Below are 17,603 nucleotides of genomic sequence, written 5' to 3' on the forward strand. Positions count from 1 at the left end.
TTTGAAACGAGTTGGACTGAACCATCTGTTTCCGTGCTGTCTGACTCTAATTGCACAGATTCATAAATCTTTGAGAGGAACAATTTCTGCTAACCCTTATCCTAAAACTATGACCTCTTATTCTAGACTGCCCCACAAAGAAACATTGTTTTGATATCTACTGCATTAACCCCTTTAGAATCTTCTATATCTCAATTAGATCTCCCTCATTCTTCTAAACTCCAGAGAGTAAAGGCCTAAACTACTAAATCTCTCTTCATAAGATAAGCCTCTTATCTCTGGAATCAATCAAGTGAAGCTCCTCTGAACCGCCTCCAATACAATTACACGCCTCCTCAAGGGAACCAAAATCTCCAATACTCTGGGTACTCTGATCATGGATTTTGACCAACCCAACCCCAACATCCAACCCTCCAACAATCTTTAGTTTACTTTTCCTTTTTTAGAAGTTTACTGCTACTCATGCTGAGTAGTTCCTCTTTTCCATATCATATTTCCAATAATGTTTTTGTTAAATCTCCACGTAAAATCTCACTATGTCGAAGAATAACAAGTTAAACAATCAAATACAACCATATCCAAACATTATGTAAAATTTATGTGTTTATATTGTTAAATTTGTAAATGTAGAAGGTGAAACAAAAAGAAAATGTGGAATGATGGGAATACTTATGTCAGCAATTGTAAAGATAGGAATACATGAAACAAAAGCAGTAGTAGGCGAGACAGTCCCTCAACCAAGCTCTTCATTCAATATTATGGTCAGCCATGGGTCTCAACATCACCTTCCTGTCAGACTGTATATCTTTTCATGTTGTTAGAGTCCAATGTCTATCAATCTAGCCTTGAATGTACTCAATAACTAAACATCCACAACCCTTCTACACAGAAAGTTCCAAAGATTCACCACAGTCTTGTTTGAAGAAATTTCTCCTCAGCCTAGTGCTAAGTGGCTGACCTTGCATCCCAAAATTATGACCCTTAATTCAAGATTCCCTAGCAATGGAGCAATGTCTCTGAATCTATCCTGTCAAAGACTCTTAGAATCATGTAATTTCCAATGAGATCAGCTCCTAATAAACTTCAAAATGTATTGGGTATTCATTTCAATGTTACTTTAGAGAACAAACCCAGATGTCTTCTCAGGACTCAACCTTTGAATCTTTGTTGTAATAGGAGAAATGAAGAAAGGAGTTAATGTTTTGGGTACCTGACCCTAAATTAGAAAGATCTCCACTGATCCAATTTTGACAAAACAGTTTACAGCTGAAAAATCTGTAACATCTTTTCTCCTTTCAGTTGCTCTCCATTATTTTCTGTCAGTTAGAGGGCAGTTGAACATTGTTCGTTTTTAAATAGACTTTATACACAGAGATGCATCCACATATACCTATACACAATATACTCACCACTTCTAGCTGTAACTTTTTTATTTCTTCTGTAACAGTTTTGCTGTCTGGTTGTGTTGGAATAAAAGATGACTGATTTTGATCTTTGGCTAGTGAGACTGGTTCCAGCACTTTCAGTCTTTCGACGGCCTTTTGGTCCACCGAACAAGTTACTTGTGAATTTGGCTGGGAAAGATTGGGAAAACATAGGAAATACAAAACATTTAAAGAAAATTTACATTGATATACATGTCAGGTTTAAATAGGCTTCAGGGAAGAAACTATAGCCTTGGAAAGAATACTGAGGACATTTTACCAGAATGGTACAAGGAATGAGAGACTTCAATGACATAGAGATGCTAGACAAGATAGGAATTATCAGCAGAGATGGTTAAGGGAGGTTTTAATAGAATTGTTCAACACTATGAAGAGTTTTGTTAGAATAAATAAGGAGTGGATGTATCCACTGGCACGAACATTAGTAACCAGAGGCACAGATTTAAAATAATTTGTAAAACAAACCAAAAAAGGAAGTTTCAATTAAATAAACCTTATGATTTGGAATGCACTCACAGAGGAACTGGTAGAAATCAGATTTCTTAGCAATTTTCAAATTGGGAATTGGATAATTACTTGGGAAAGACCAATAAATTAGGGCTAATTGAATGGTTCTTTCAAAGTGCCAGAACAGACATAAGGGGCATTTTGCCTCCTTCTGTGGCATATAACTTTATTGATTCTAAATGTGCCTTGGCATTTTAGAAGCACGAAGTAGGAACACAGCAGGCAAATGTATGGTAAAGGTCTCAGATATAATGAATCAATTCTTGAGAATTCCAAATTCATTTTTGTATATTCAAACAAATTAGATCGTTTTAGAATATGCACACAATAAAATTTAGGCTCAAAAATAGTGAAGATTATGATGCTTGCATAAATATGAAGGTGAATACAAAAAAAGCAAAATAATCTAAATTTTAGTTTTAAGTACAAGGTCACTCAAAAGCTTCAGAACACTTCATTAATTTGCAGCTTATTTTCTCCATGAACCAAGCAACTCAGTGCAAATGTGTCTGAAGAAGAATCTAGTCAGTCCCAATTGCTGCTCTATCCTATTATGCTATAAGTTTATTTCCCTGGCTCTTGCAAAATTCAACTTTTATACACTCTTGAAAAAGATGCCACTTACTTCTGCTTATACTTGATATCCTTGTATAAACTCAGTAGTGTTACAACACTCCCTACTGCAGTGTTTATATCTTTAAAATTATCTGAGTCCATTTGCAAACACAATTTTGTTCTGTTGAAAATATTCTATTATGAATCGACCTATAATTGCATTCAGGATAAGGATATAGAAAATACATACAGATACTGTTGTGATATTAAGATAGGCTAGATGTCTAGTCTAATTCTGCATGGAAATAATATCCTTTGCATCCTAGCATGGATAAATTAACTCTCAGTTCCTCCTCACATTGATGGCTCAGACAAGTTACCTTCTATTAAGGAGGTTTCAACTTTAGTACAGGCTTTTCAGTTTGATTTTTTTCTGATTCCAGAGGTCCTAATTTATCATGCAAAATTGCCACTTTAGGTCCAGCACATGAACAACCCAAATAACAAATGCAGTAACTAACTAACAAATATGAGAGATTTACAGCAGCCCATCTCAGGAGTTGGAGTTCAGGAATTCCACCCGCCCACCCCAAAAAAAAACCCTTCACTACCATATATACTTACTTCTTCCTAACTACAATCAGTTTTGAAGGGTCAATGATCCTGAAATGTTAACTCTGTTCTTTTCTCGACAGATGTTGCCTCATTTGCTGAGTTTTTCCAGCAATTTCTGATTTTGCTTTGGATTTCCAGCATCTGCAGCTCTTTGGGTTTTTTTGTTTAGCGTTCTCACATACAAGTGTAGACTTGGGATGTGTTTAAATACAGTATTTTTTTGGAGTATAACACCAGGGATGATTAGGGTCTTCATGCTACCACTTTCTATATACAGTGCATTAGTAACAAAATATTTCATTCTACTAATTTAGTGATGAAACACCCATTTGCAGTATAAGTTTTCATGGATGACTAAGGAATTAGATAACTTCAGAAGCTAACTTTTTCTTAATATACTAAACTTAAAAACATGTCATTCAATGTTTATACCTTATCAAGAAATTAGACTTACTAATAAAGGACAGACAGATGGTTCAGTCATAGTGGCCTGAACATTTCTTGATCTTAGTTGCTTGTGAAGATTTTCATTCTCAACCACAACAATCTGCACCTGTTCTTTCACATTCAAGAGTTCCTCCTGAATTGATAAGTTACCAAAATGTGGTAAACAAACTTGTCAAATGTATTGAAAAACTTAAATAAGAACAATACAATGTTAAGTAATACTTACTTTCTTCTCACTCAATTATGAAGTGATAATCCCTCATTACATTATACATTAGAATCACTTGAACATTATTAAAACTGTAGAGCTTGGAATCAAATGTGCCGTCATAAATAAATATAGTCTATTATTCAATTATCATACATCATTTGAATAGATAAAAACATAAAGTATGTCTTCACATCATTCAAAAATGTCCTAACGCAATCCACCTCACTACTTGCTTTACACATTGACACTTTAACACTTCATCAGACAATTAAACCAATATGTAAAATGATTTTTCATGTACGCAATTACCACTTGATGAGATGAGTTATACAATTATTACACACTTGCTGTTCTAAAGTTCACACTTCATTATATCTTAATAATCATACAATCCTTACAGTGTGGAAGCAGGCCATTCAGCCCATCGAATCCACACCAACCATCCGAAGAGCATCCCACCTCTCTAACTTATCTCTGTAAACTTGCATATTCCAAGACATAGCTGAAAATGTGTTGCTGGTCAAAGCACAGCAGGCCAGGCAGCATCTCAGGAATAGAGAATTCGACGTTTCGAGCATAAGCCTTTCATCAGGACTATTCCAAGACATATTCCAGTTAACCTGCACATTCCTGGACACTAAGGCAATTTAGCATAGCCAATCCACCTAACCTGCACATCTTTGGACTATAAGAGGAAGCCCAAGCACCCAAAGGAAGCCAACACAGACACAGGAAGAACATGCAAACTCCACACAGATAGTCACCGGAGGCTGGAATTGAACCCGGGTCCTTGGTACTGTAAGGCAGTGGTGCTAATCACTGAGCCACCATGCCGATGTTTACATCTGCTTTTGACTACATTTTAAGAAATCAGTTTATCAAGCTTAAATATGAGATACTATTTGTTTCTTGTACTTTATACACAAGTAAATATTTTCTTGCAGAAGCAAATCTATTTTAACACAAAAAAATCTGAAAAAATGTTTGAAATAACTAAACTTTTAAGTCAGAAACCATGAACAATTCGCCATGTTGTTTTCATCTACAACCATCACACCAAGAATTATGAAGAATTATGAAGTTCTCAACACTTCTGAAATTTATGGTCTGAATGCTGTTCAAATCCCTCTTGCTTTGCAAACGTGGATGTTAACCTTCTGTGGCTCCGACCACCAGCATTTCATACTGTATAATTTAATATTATTCCTCAATTATTCATGGAAGATTCCATTGTGAAATTGTGGGCTTTAATATTGTCAATTTGTTAGTGATGTTTTGTAACATGGAGACTTCTTTAATTTCTCCCTTATTCTTTCAATTGGAGAAGAATTCTTAAAAGGTTTCAGTAAAGATGCTTCATTTCTCTGTCTTCGTGAGAGTTGTTTGATCCTGGAATGCAATGGGATTCATGTGGTAAGGATCTTTGCCAGCTATTTTCAGTTGAATGCATCAGATCTCAGAGTTCCAAATTCTTTTCTGTAGTTAACACCTTACTTTCATGTCTAGATGTGATTGTGTCAGGTTCCTTTCCAAACCTTGTTTTCCATGATTAAACATTTGCTCATACTTTTTAGTGGTTTGTGCTGAGCACTAGTCTATTAACTTAATGACGAGGAGGGGCCAGTGTTGGACTGGGGTGGACAAAGTCAGAAGTCACAGGACACCGGGTTATAGCCCGACAGGTTTATTTGAAATTACAAGCTTTTGGAGCACCTCTCCTTTGTCAGGTGAAGTCTAGTGAAGTCTCAGGGGTCAGTGTTAGGACCCTTAATTTTCCTGTCAGATATTAATGACCCAGAACACTGTGTATAGGGTCATTAATATGTTTGAAAATACATAACTTAGAAATCTTCACCTGACAAAGGAGTGGCATCCGAAAGCTTGTGATTTCAAATAAACCTATTGGACTATAACATGGTGTCATGTACCTCTGTTTACTAACTTAATAGCATGTGTTCATTGTCTCCATGTTTCCTTCTAGATATATCCTAATTTTGAAGTGGATCTTTCTGATTTCTTTCTCCAACGGAATACTTAATGATTGATTCATTATCCTTTGTGAATCTTTATTTTTGAACACTTTTAATATCTATGTGTTCTCACTCGTTATTTATGTTTGTTTATGCATCTGACCTATATTTCTAAACAGGTATTATTATGGATGCACAACGAGTCTTATGCAACTATTCTGTAATCTGATATATTAGGGCAAAGGTCCACATGACTTTTAAACTTTTCAACTAAAAAGAAAAAAAATGAGTAATATTGTTCTTATATTTCTAATTTTGGTTGATAAATTCAATATTCCACATGACACTAAGGTCGGTGGAGTTGTGGATAGTAACGAAGGATGTTGTAAGTTACAGAGAGACATAAGCTGCAGAGCTGGGCTGAGAGGTGACAAATGGAGTTTAATGCGGACAAGTGTTAGGTGACTCACTTTGGTCGGAGTAACCGGAATGTAAAGTACTGGGCTAATGGTAGTGTAGATGAGCAGAGAGATCTGTGTCCAGGTACACAGATCCTTGAAAGTTGCCACCCAGGTTGACAGGGTTGTAAAGAAGGCATACAGTGTTTTAGCTTTTATTAATAGAGGGATCAAATTCTGGAAGCATGAGGTTATGCTACAGCTGTACAAAACTCTGGTGTGGCCGCACTTGGAGTATTGTGTACAGTTCTGGTCACCACATTATAAGAAGAATGTGGAAGCTTTGGAAAGGGTGCACAGGAGATTTACTAGTACGTTGCCTGGTATGGAGAGAAGGTCGTAAGAGGAAAGGCTGAGGGACTTGAGGCTGTTTTCATTGGAGAGAATAAGGTTGAGAGGTGACTCAATAGAGACATATAAGATAACCAGAGGGTCAGATAGAGTGGACAGGGAGAGCCTTTTTCCAAGTATGGTGATGGCGAGAACAAGGGGACATAGCTTTAAATTGGGGGGCGATAAATATAGGACAGATATCAGAGGTAGTTTCTTTACTCAGAGACTATAGAATGCTTTGCCTGCAACGGTAGTAGATTCGCCAACTTTAAGTCGTCATTGGACAAGCATATGGACATACATGGAATAGTGTAGGTTAGATGGGCTTCAGATTGGTATAACTGGTCGAAGCAACATCGAGAGCCGAAGGGCCTGTACTGCGCTATTATGTTCTATGTTCTATGATTTTTCAAATTATTGCAATAAGTCTCTGATGCTACTTGAAAGTTTACATCAAGTATAAGGAGTGGTTAATGTATAAAGTTATGTGACTAAATTGAGTAAATTTTTAAAAAATCATGCACACTTCTACAATTAGACTTTTTGAAAAATATTTCACACGTTATCAAACTCAGTTCAATAATAACTTCTGAGCTCAATATTATTTGCAACTTTTTCATTTGGAATATATTGGGCCCAGTTTTCCTGCAGGATAGATAGATCTGTCCCTCCACACTTAAAGTTCAAAATTTCTTCGCAACAAAGTTTCCCAAAGGACAAGTTGAGAGAAACAGAGGGTGGAACTTTATACTGAGGAAATGGTTTGACCTCTTCATGTGAAAGCTAAAGGCAACTCTGCCTCTGCTTGACTACCTTTCCATGAATATCTACTCCCTCCACTGGTGACATTCAATAGCAGCAGTATGGATCACCTACAAGATGCACTGGAGAAGTCTACCAAGATTCCCTAGACAGCATATTCCAAACCCGCAACCATTACCCTCTAGAAGGACTAAGGCAGCAGATACATAAGAAAACCATAACCTTCAAGTTCCTCCCCAAGCCACTCACCAAAATCCTGGTATTCCCTCCTTAATAACATTATGGATCTTTAAAGTCTGGTTGAAGATTTGTAGCTCGGGTGTCCGTTGTTGTGGTTCTGTTCGCCGAGCTGGAAGTTTTTGCTGCAAACGTTTCGTTCCCTGGCTAGGGAACATCATCAGTGCTATTGGAGCCTCCTGTGAAGCGCTGCTTTGATGTTTCTTCCGGTATTTATAGTGGTTTGTTCTTGCCGCTTCCGGGTGTCAGTTTCAGCTGTAATAGTTTGTATGTGGGGTCCAGGTCGATGTGTCTGTTGATGGATGTTCTTGCCGCTTCCGGGTGTCAGTTTCAGCTGTAGTGGTTTGTATATGGGGTCCAGGTCTATGTGTCTGTTAATGGAGTTTGTGGATGAATGCCATGCCTCTAGGAATTCCCTGACTGTTCTCTGTCTGGCTTGTCCTATGATGGTAGTGTTTTCCCAGTCAAATTCATGTTCCTGGTTGTCTGAGTGTATGGCTACTAGGGATGGCTGGTCGTGTCGTTTTGTGGCTAGCTGATGTTCATGGATGCGGATTGTTAGCTGTCTTCCTGTTTGTCCTATATAGTGTTTTGTGCAGTCCTTGCATGGGATTTTGTAAACTACGTTAGTTTGGCTCGTGCTGGCTATTGGGTCCTTTGTTCTAGTGAGTTGTTGTCTGAGTGTGGAAGTTGGCTTGTGTGCTGTTATGAGTCCTAAGGGTCGCAGTAGTCTGGCTGTCAGTTCTGAGACGCTCCTGACGTATGGTAGTGTGGCTAGTCCTTTTGGTTGTGGCATGTCCTCGTTCCGTGGTCTATCTCTTAGGCATCTGGTGATAAAGTTGCGTGGGTATCCGTTTTTGGCGAATACCTTGTATAGGTGTTCCTCTTCCTCTTTTCGCAGGCCGAACCCATCAACAAGGACGGCATACTTAAACTACTAGACCTGTGCCTCACCACACACTTTACATTCAACAATCAGATATACGAACAAATCAACGGAACACCCATGGGATCACCAATCTCGGGACTCATAGCAGAGGCAGTTATGCAAAGGTTAGAACATACAGCCCTACCACAAATCCAACCCAAACTCTGGATCAGATACGTCGATGACACCTTTATAATCATCAAAAACACAAATATAATCATCAAATAGAAAAAACACACCGAATCATCAACGCCACACTCACAGGAATACGATTCACGAGAGAAGAGGAAAAGGATAGCCAACTCCCATTCCTAGACGTGTTAGTAGAGAGAACACCCAACGGAGAATTCACCACAAGAGTACACAGGAAACCAACACACACAGACCAAGTCCTAAACTATGAAAGTAACCACCCCAAAACACACAAACAAAGCTGCATCAGGACACTATTCAAAAGAGCCACAACACACTGCAGTACACCAGAACTGCAAAAAGAGGAAGAGGAACACCTATACAAGGTATTCACCAAAAATGGATACCCACGCAACTTTATCACCAGATGCCTAAGAGATAGACCACGGAACGAGGACATGCCACAACCAAAAGGACTAGCCACACTACCATACGTCAGGAGCGTCTCAGAACTGACAGCCAGACTACTGCGACCCTTAGGACTCATAACAGCACACAAGCCAACTTCCACACTCAGACAACAACTCACTAGAACAAAGGACCCAATAGCCAGCACGAGCCAAACTAACGTAGTTTACAAAATCCCATGCAAGGACTGCACAAAACACTATATAGGACAAACAGGAAGACAGCTAACAATCCGCATCCATGAACATCAGCTAGCCACAAAACGACACGACCAGCCATCCCTAGTAGCCATACACTCAGACAACCAGGAACATGAATTTGACTGGGAAAACACTACCATCATAGGACAAGCCAGACAGAGAACAGTCAGGGAATTCCTAGAGGCATGGCATTCATCCACAAACTCCATTAACAGACACATAGACCTGGACCCCACATACAAACTATTACAGCTGAAACTGACACCCGGAAGCGGCAAGAACAAACCACTATAAATACCGGAAGAAACATCAAAGCAGCGCTTCACAGGAGGCTCCAATAGCACTGATGATGTTCCCTAGCCAGGGAACGAAACGTTTGCAGCAAAAACTTCCAGCTCGGCGAACAGAACCACAACAATTATGGATCTTTCTATAGCACATGGACTTCAGTGGTTTAAGAAGGCAAGTAGCCACCATTTTCTCAAGGTCAACGGGGGATTGGCAACTAAATGCTGGTGAACAGCACAAGGCATAGAGTGCCATCGATTGCACACATGTTGCACTGAGAGGGTCATATCACAATGCTGCAGAATTCATCAAGAGGAAGAGGTTCCAATCCATCAATGTCCACATGATTGATGATCACTGTTACCACTTCTCTGAAGTGCATGCTTGCTGTCCTGATATGACTCCTATATCCTGAAGCACTCTCATATATCTGGTATGCTTAAGTGTCCAAGAGCATTGAAAAGTTAATTGTTGTGGGACAAGTACTACCCGCTGCAACCCCATGGTTCACGATGACATTATGCAACGCCTGACTGATACAGAGTGAAAATATAATGTCACCCTTGCTTCAACCAGGGCAGTGGTAGAGCAGATGATGAGGTTGCTGAAGATGTGGTTTTTGGACTTGAATCTGGGGCAGCCTCCTGTAGATTCTGCAGATCATCGTAGCATTCTCTGTCACATTTGGAGTAGGCAACAACAGTGAGCTGGATGCTGAGGAACTGCAAAAAGGAAGGAGGACAGGACATTGGGGAGGAAGAACCACTCCTTTTGTGTGGCTCAGCTAAACTTCATTGGGTGCTACAAGCCAGGCAGAACCTGACTAAGACAAAGTTCCAGTCATCTTTGGTCATCGTATCAGCATTCAGTTACCATTGTGAGAGCAAACTAAAGCCCCTTTTTTTTGTGAATGTTTGGGGGCGAGATTCCAGGCATGTTGGAAGGATCTGATCGGAATGACCTTTCTCGCTACCAGACAAGCTATGTCTTGGAGCTGGTTTACAAGTCTAGCAATTAAACACTCTGCCAAATGAATTTGACAAATCTGTTCAGGGAACCATCCAACAAGATCTACCAGAACCTTTCCCGCAGGGCCTTAAGTATGTTATGTGCTGACCAGATGGGTTGTGTTCAAGGTATTTATCTGCACGAACATCTCCACGTGAGTCAGAGACATGGCATGGTATAGGTACTTGGAGCATCCCATGGCAAGCCCCATACTTTGTAATACTGGGGAAGCTAAAACCTCAGCGATACTTAGTGTTTTTGTATTCTGGGTCCATGCACATCTTTAGGCTCAATCTTTTCTCCAAAGATCACCCCCTCATGCCAGAAATTAGTTTTGTGAACCTTTTCTAAACCACTTTGAATTTAAGTGCATTCTTCCTTAGGTTAGAGGATCAAAACTTTAAGTAATACTCTTGATGCAGGTTCACTAATGCCCTGTACATTGCAGTTAGATTTCTCTAGTTTTATTCTACAAACCCTCTGCTCATCTCACTACAAAGATCAATTCTAGGCATAAAACAAGGTGACAGGTATTCCAACTTTGTTTAGTTTCATGCGACATGTACATCAGAAATCATTCTCTAAAATAGACTGATGTCGGAGGATTCAGAACTTGCATTCAGCAAATACCATATCACCATATCATACTGTCCCAGGCAAATGAAAATATTGTGCACATTGAACCATTCTTGTAAATAATCTTTGCATTCTCTCCAAATCGTTCACACCTTTCATATAATGAGGTGTTCACAACTGAGCCCCAGCTCCCTGATTTGATCAGGTTAAGAGCCTAATTAGAGAACTCATGTTCTATGAGGTCCACTTGGCTGACATTGCCACAATCACTACAATGATTCTAGCTGAGGTCTAACAAATGTCTTGTACAAGTTCAACCTCACCTCTTTGTTCCTGTACTCTGTGCCCCATTTGATAAAGCTGAAGATAAGGTGTATTTTACCTACTACTCTTTCCACCAGTCCTGCTACATTCAATTGATCTGCATAAATATACTGACAGGTCGCTCTCTTCCTTCATCCACCACCTTCAAATTGTCCACCCCATGTTTTATATTGACTGTCAATATTCTTCCAACCAAAATGCATCACCTTACACTCTTTTTCCAATGAATCTCATCTGCCATGGCTGTAATGAAGTCAGGAGCTGAGTGTCTGTGGCAGAATCCAAACTGAACTTCATTGAGCAGGTTATTGTAGTGATTGTAACAAGGTCAGCCAGTGGACCTCATAGAACAGGAGTTCTCTAATTGGGCTCTTAATCTGGTCAATTCAGGGAGCTATGGCTGATTGGAGTGTTAGAAGTTCTATTCACACTGAGAGCTGGCACTGAAGGAGCTAGATCAGTGCCAAGGATTCTCCACATGTAGATAAAAGTAAAGGACCACTGGCCTCTGTGGAGTTATTTCTGAATAAGTGTTTCTTGATAATGTTGACAACCTACTTTGCTGATGATTGAAGTTGACTATGGAACGAACTGTCAGAGGATGTAGTAGGTGCAGGTACAGTTAAAACATTTGGACAGATATATAGATGGGAAAAGCTTAGAGGGATGTGGGCCAAATGCAGACAAATGAGACATTTAATTTGGGAAACTGATCAGCATGGACAAGTTGGACCGAAGCATCTGTTTCCATCTTGTATGACTATCCTTTCGACACCACATTGCTTCTCTGTCAGACTGAGAAAAGCCAGACGACCTTTTCAGTGAAGCAGGACCTTTCTTCAATCATTTGACAGCTCTTGTGTTCTAATCACAGTAAGTCAAAACAGTAAATAATCCATGCTTCGTTCCTAATTTAGTTTGTGTTATTTTTATACTCTCCATGTAATATGTAAGCAGATGAAAAGATTATTCTTGAATTGTTATACTAACACACACTTGATATACAAAAGACACATCTAAATATGCAAACAGCAAGTCAGAGGCTCAGAAGAAAGGGACAGAATTACAAAATGGTCTAAACAGCCTTAGTTGATGAATGGCATGCCATTGAAAATGCAATCTAGCTGATTGGATCTAAAATGTCTAAATGATCCCTCAAATAGACAGTATACGCCGTTCTGCTATAACGCATGTTTTGTTAACGTGAATTTGCTGTAACGTGATTGACAAATTGGGGACACTGTTTCTAAATCACAAACTTTTGAAATGTGTATTGGTTATAACATGATTCCAGTTCCATTAGTTTAAATGGTGCTGCTATTGTGCGATTTTCTCACAACATGGGATTGCATGAGAACGGATCTACATTATAGCAGAAGTGACTGTACACCATTAAATATACAATATCACAGCAGTAATCAAGATGACTAAGGCACTGGAGTTGTACATCACTCCACACATAAATTGCTGAAACAAGAGAAATGCTGATTTTCAACTTTCATCTATATAGAAGACTCAGGTTATAGTGGTTTCTGTAGCAGAATATCTCATGTGTTGTATACTCTCTCAAATTAAACAAGTTAATTTGGAGATGTTCCCATTTTGAGCATATGATAAAAATGATTCTCAATGTTTTGCATTCACTTCTGAAGCAGGATCATAATTCATCTCAGAGAATACCTAACCAATTATTCAAGTTACTTTTTTGTGAATTGCAATAGGTATTGTGATCAGATTCTGCATCAGTAAATAATCACTTGGGAGGTGCAAGGGAGGTGGGCTCTCCAGAGCAGGCTGATAGAAAAAAAGGGTCACCAATTTTAGGCGACAATGGATGCCCCCAATATGTAAACATCTCTCCATCCTTCAGGCACTCTGCCTGTATTCCTGATGAAGGGTTTTTGCCTGAAATGTGAATTTTACTGCTCCTTGGATGCTGCCTGAACTGCTGTGCTTTTCCAACAACACTCTAGTCTAAACCCCAATATGTAAACAGCCTCACTCCAAAGTAAAACCTTCCTTCTTAATTCTTTGTTATGGACCAGGCCAGACCCCCTCAAAACATTTCAAGAAGTAGCCCAGACCCTAACTTTGCTAGTTGTTTTAAGCAGGTGTATAGTGGATATTCCAGAGGTGATGCAGCTGGCCCAACCACTTAGTTTTAAATAAAACAGAATTAATTTGCAAGATAACTGAATGAAACACAAACAAAAGAGAAGAGAATATAGAATAATTTAACCTATCCAAAAACCCAACAGATTTTCCCAACTTCATGATGCTGTTCCAAATTCCTGCAACAATCACCATAAACACTCCTTGGACATGATCTTAAAGAAACGATATCAGAGAGAGAGAGATGGCAGAGGGATTCAGCATGGAATATCTTCTTCCATGTAACTGTTTCTTTCACCAGCAGCCTCAAAACTGACTGACTGCTTGTTCTGAACATCCAGACTGCTAAATACCAAACCAAACCAGAGAAAAGCTGAGCTGGGAGAACTGGCCACTCCCCTTTCATTGCACAAGCATTTTTTTAAAACTTAAAAACCTCAAGTGGATCAACCCAGGCATTTCGGAACCTGTGCCTTTACCACTTCCTGAGAGAAAAAAAAAACAAGGGCAACAGAACCTTGTTAAAGGAGCAGCATTGTCACAACTTCAAAAAACAAAATACAGCTCTCTTCCACACACCTGCCCACCTCAGGTTGGACTTGAACTCAGGCCTTTTGGTACAGAGGTAGGGATACTATTACTGCACCTCTGATCTGCTTTCTTCTTTTTATATTTTAATTATTTTGTGAGACAGAGAAATGTAGACACCACTGCGAATTAACTTTATTATTGTATATATTTTTTTCCACCAGGAAAGCACTCATGTCGCCAATTGAATACTTGTAAGCAAAGACTGATAAGTGCAATGTTGAAGTAAGAGGTAACTATGAATCTTTACTTTATGATCCACATGCTAACATTTGTCAAGTTAAGTCCTTTCAACAACCTGTTCAAAGTACAACTCATCTGAAAAATAAGTATGCAAGCAACTAACCTTGAAAAGCTTGACTTCTGCCTCCAAATGTTGGATATATTCTGACTGGTCATTGATAATAGGTACAAGATCATCAATAGATGGGGAACAATCCAAATCATTTCTTGTTCTCTGCACATGAAAAGAAAAGATCAAGTCTTAATAAATATATACTTATGATCCAGTGTATGCCATGATTTGAATAAGTTATTTTCTCAATTGAGAGAGGACCTGTTGCAGCCAAAGAATTCACCAACTGAAGTTTAATTTTAATTTGCTGTAAATATACCCCCTTTTCAAAGTTACAATAAAAAAGTACAAAATAACTTTTGTTGTAACAATATATCACTTAGAAAGGAATATTACTTTAGCATTCTGAACTGCTAAGTTCAGTGAAGAGTTTCCAGTCTAGAAGCGATTAATTATCCTGATCATTCTCATCTTATCTATACTCTCGAGGAACTCAAGTAAGTTCCAATGTCTCATTAAAGGCAGTCACATTTAGCAGGTAAGCAGGTCATTGCCTTCAACATAAATTTTCACTTTGCTTTCTAAGTATTTCAGTGAGGTACTAACTGTGGCATATATTTATCTTTAATTATAGTAGTCATGTACACTCCCATTAAATTTCAGCATTTTTATACCAACTTTTAAGCACTCAGAGCTAAAACCAGAAGATATATCGAGTAGAGGTAGGCCCAAATATAAGCAGGGGAATCAATGGCCTAATGGTATTATTGTTAGCCTATCAATCCACATAATCAGGTAATATTCTGGGGACCTGGGCTCAAATCTTGCCATGGCAGATGGTAGAACTTGAATTCAATAAAAATCTGGAATTAAGAATCTAATAATGAGCACAAACCTATTGATGATCATGAGGGGAAAAAAAAAACACAGGTTCACAAATGCCATTTTGGGAAGGTATTACCTGGTCTAGCCTACACTCGACTCCAGACTTACAGCAATGTGGTTGACTTTTGCCTCTGGGCAATTAGGAATAGGTTATCCTAACTTGCCGAGCCCATGTCGCCCACATCCGATGAATGAATAAAAAAATTCAGCCCATCAAGTCTGCTCCATCAGTCAGTGTGATCAAGGCTGATCTAATAAGCCTCGACTCCATATTCCAGCCTTTTCCCCCACAACCCTTGATTCAGTTATTGACTAAAAATGTTTATCTCAGCCTTCAATATACTCAACAGCCCTCTCTGGTAAACTATTCCACAGATTCACTATCTTCAGAAAAGAAAGTTCCTCTACACTCTGTGTGAAATGTGTGATCCTTATTCTGAAATTATGCCCTCTGCTCCTAGACTCTTGCACAAGGAGAAACAATCTTTCTGAATCTATCCTGTCAAGTCCCATAATAATCTTGCATATTTTAACAAGGTTGCCATTTATTATTCTAATTCCAATGAAGAAGCGAATTACTGTAGATGCTGGGATGTGTACTGAAAACAAAAACTGCTGGAGATCACAGCTCTGATAAAAAGTCATGTAAACTCAAAAAGTTAGCTTGCTTTCTCTACATGGATATGCCTGATCTGCTGTGATTGGCAGCATTCTTTATTCTCAGTATAAATTCCAATGAGTACAGGAGCAACCTACTTAATCTCCCCTCATAAGACGTGCTGCCGTACTCAATATCAACCTAGTGGATTTCCAGTGCACTGCCTCCTCTCCCGATGTATCCGCCCTTTGATAATGGGCCCAAAGTTGTTCACAGTAGTCCAGTGGTCTGACGAGTGCCTTGTATAGTATTAAGCAAAATTTGAAACAAAGGCCAACATTCTGTTCCATTTTCCTGTACTCACTGAACCTGTATGCTAGCTTCTAGTGATTCACAAGATTTCCATATTCCACTGTTCTGTAGCTTTCTGCAGTCTTTCTCCATTTAAATAATATTCAGCTCCCTTATTTTACAAAAGTGCAATGCCACATATTTTCACACATTTTGTTCCATCTGCCAAGTTTATGCCCACTTGCTTCATCTATCTGTATGAAGTCCCTCCTTCTCAACTTCTTCCCTCACCTGAGACATGAGACTCTCAGGTTAAACTACCACCAGTATCTATCTCTATTATATTCCTCTTCAAACTCTGCGTCATCGTCTTCACTTGCCTTCTCAAATATTATTGTGTCATTCACAAACTTGGCGACAGTAAATTCATTTTCCTCATCCAAATCACTAATATATATTGTAAATAATTGTGGCTCCAGCATTAATCCATGTGACATTCCAGGAGTTACAAGTTGTCACCCTGAAAATTGTCCCCAATCCCAACTGTCAGCTTTCAGTTGATTAGCTGATCTTCTATCCATAATATACTACCTCCAACAATATGGGTCTTATCTTATTAAGTAGGAGAAAGTGAGGGCTGCAGATGCTGGAGAGTCAGACTTGAAAAGTGTGGTGCTGGAAAAGTACACCAGGTCAGGCAATATCCAAGAAGCAGGAGAGTTGATGTTTCATAAGCCCTTCATCAGGAATGTGGAAGGGGAAGGGGTTGAGAGATAAATGGGAGTGAGGGGTGGAGCTGGTGAAGGGGGAGGGGGAGGTAGCTGGAAAGGCAATAGGCAGATACAGGTGGGGGATAATTGTGATAGGTCAATGGGGAGGGTGGAGTGGATAGGCAGGAAAGAAGATGGACAGGTAGGACTTGGATCTGGGATGAGATCTTATTAAGTTGCCTGACATATGGCACCTTGTCAAATGCCTTCTAAAAATCCAAATGCTTCCCCTTTATTTATCCTTTTATTAAAGAATTTCAGTAAGTTTGTCATGTACCATTTTCCCTGCATGAAGCCATGTTGACTCTGTTTAACCATATTAAGTGTTTCTAAACATTCTATGGTTATATCCTTTATAATAGACAAACATTTTCCCAATAACAGACATTAAGATAGATGGCCTAAAGTTACCTTTCTTTTTCTCTCCTTTCCTTTTCAGACAATGGTGTTACACTGGCACTTTTCCAATTCTCTAGAAATTTTCCAGAGCCTGAGGTTTTCTCAGAAGATTACTTTCAGTGTATCCACTATCTCTGCAGCTACTTCTTTCAATACTCTGTCAGGTTCAGGAGAGTGTTTGGCTCTGAATTTGTCTTCTTG

The 17,603-nt window shown here is 39.0% G+C and overlaps 1 protein-coding gene across 3 annotated transcripts in view; it reads right to left on the reverse strand.

Moving 5' to 3' along the window:
* The window catches only part of sdccag8 (SHH signaling and ciliogenesis regulator sdccag8), a 369,171-nt gene that overhangs the window by 324,919 nt on the left and 26,649 nt on the right, over positions 1 to 17,603 (reverse strand). For all 3 annotated transcript variants that reach the window (XM_060830822.1, XM_060830820.1, XM_060830821.1), the window contains exons 4-6: positions 14,511 to 14,621; positions 3,577 to 3,702; positions 1,410 to 1,574 (exon numbers count right to left, since the gene is read on the reverse strand). In XM_060830822.1, coding sequence (XP_060686805.1) covers positions 1,410 to 1,574; positions 3,577 to 3,702; positions 14,511 to 14,621 — 402 coding nt within the window. The remainder of the gene's footprint in view (positions 1 to 1,409; positions 1,575 to 3,576; positions 3,703 to 14,510; positions 14,622 to 17,603) is intronic.

The sequence above is a fragment of the Hemiscyllium ocellatum genome, chromosome 10 (assembly GCF_020745735.1).
Source record: "Hemiscyllium ocellatum isolate sHemOce1 chromosome 10, sHemOce1.pat.X.cur, whole genome shotgun sequence".
NCBI classification, from domain to species: Eukaryota; Metazoa; Chordata; class Chondrichthyes; order Orectolobiformes; family Hemiscylliidae; genus Hemiscyllium; species Hemiscyllium ocellatum.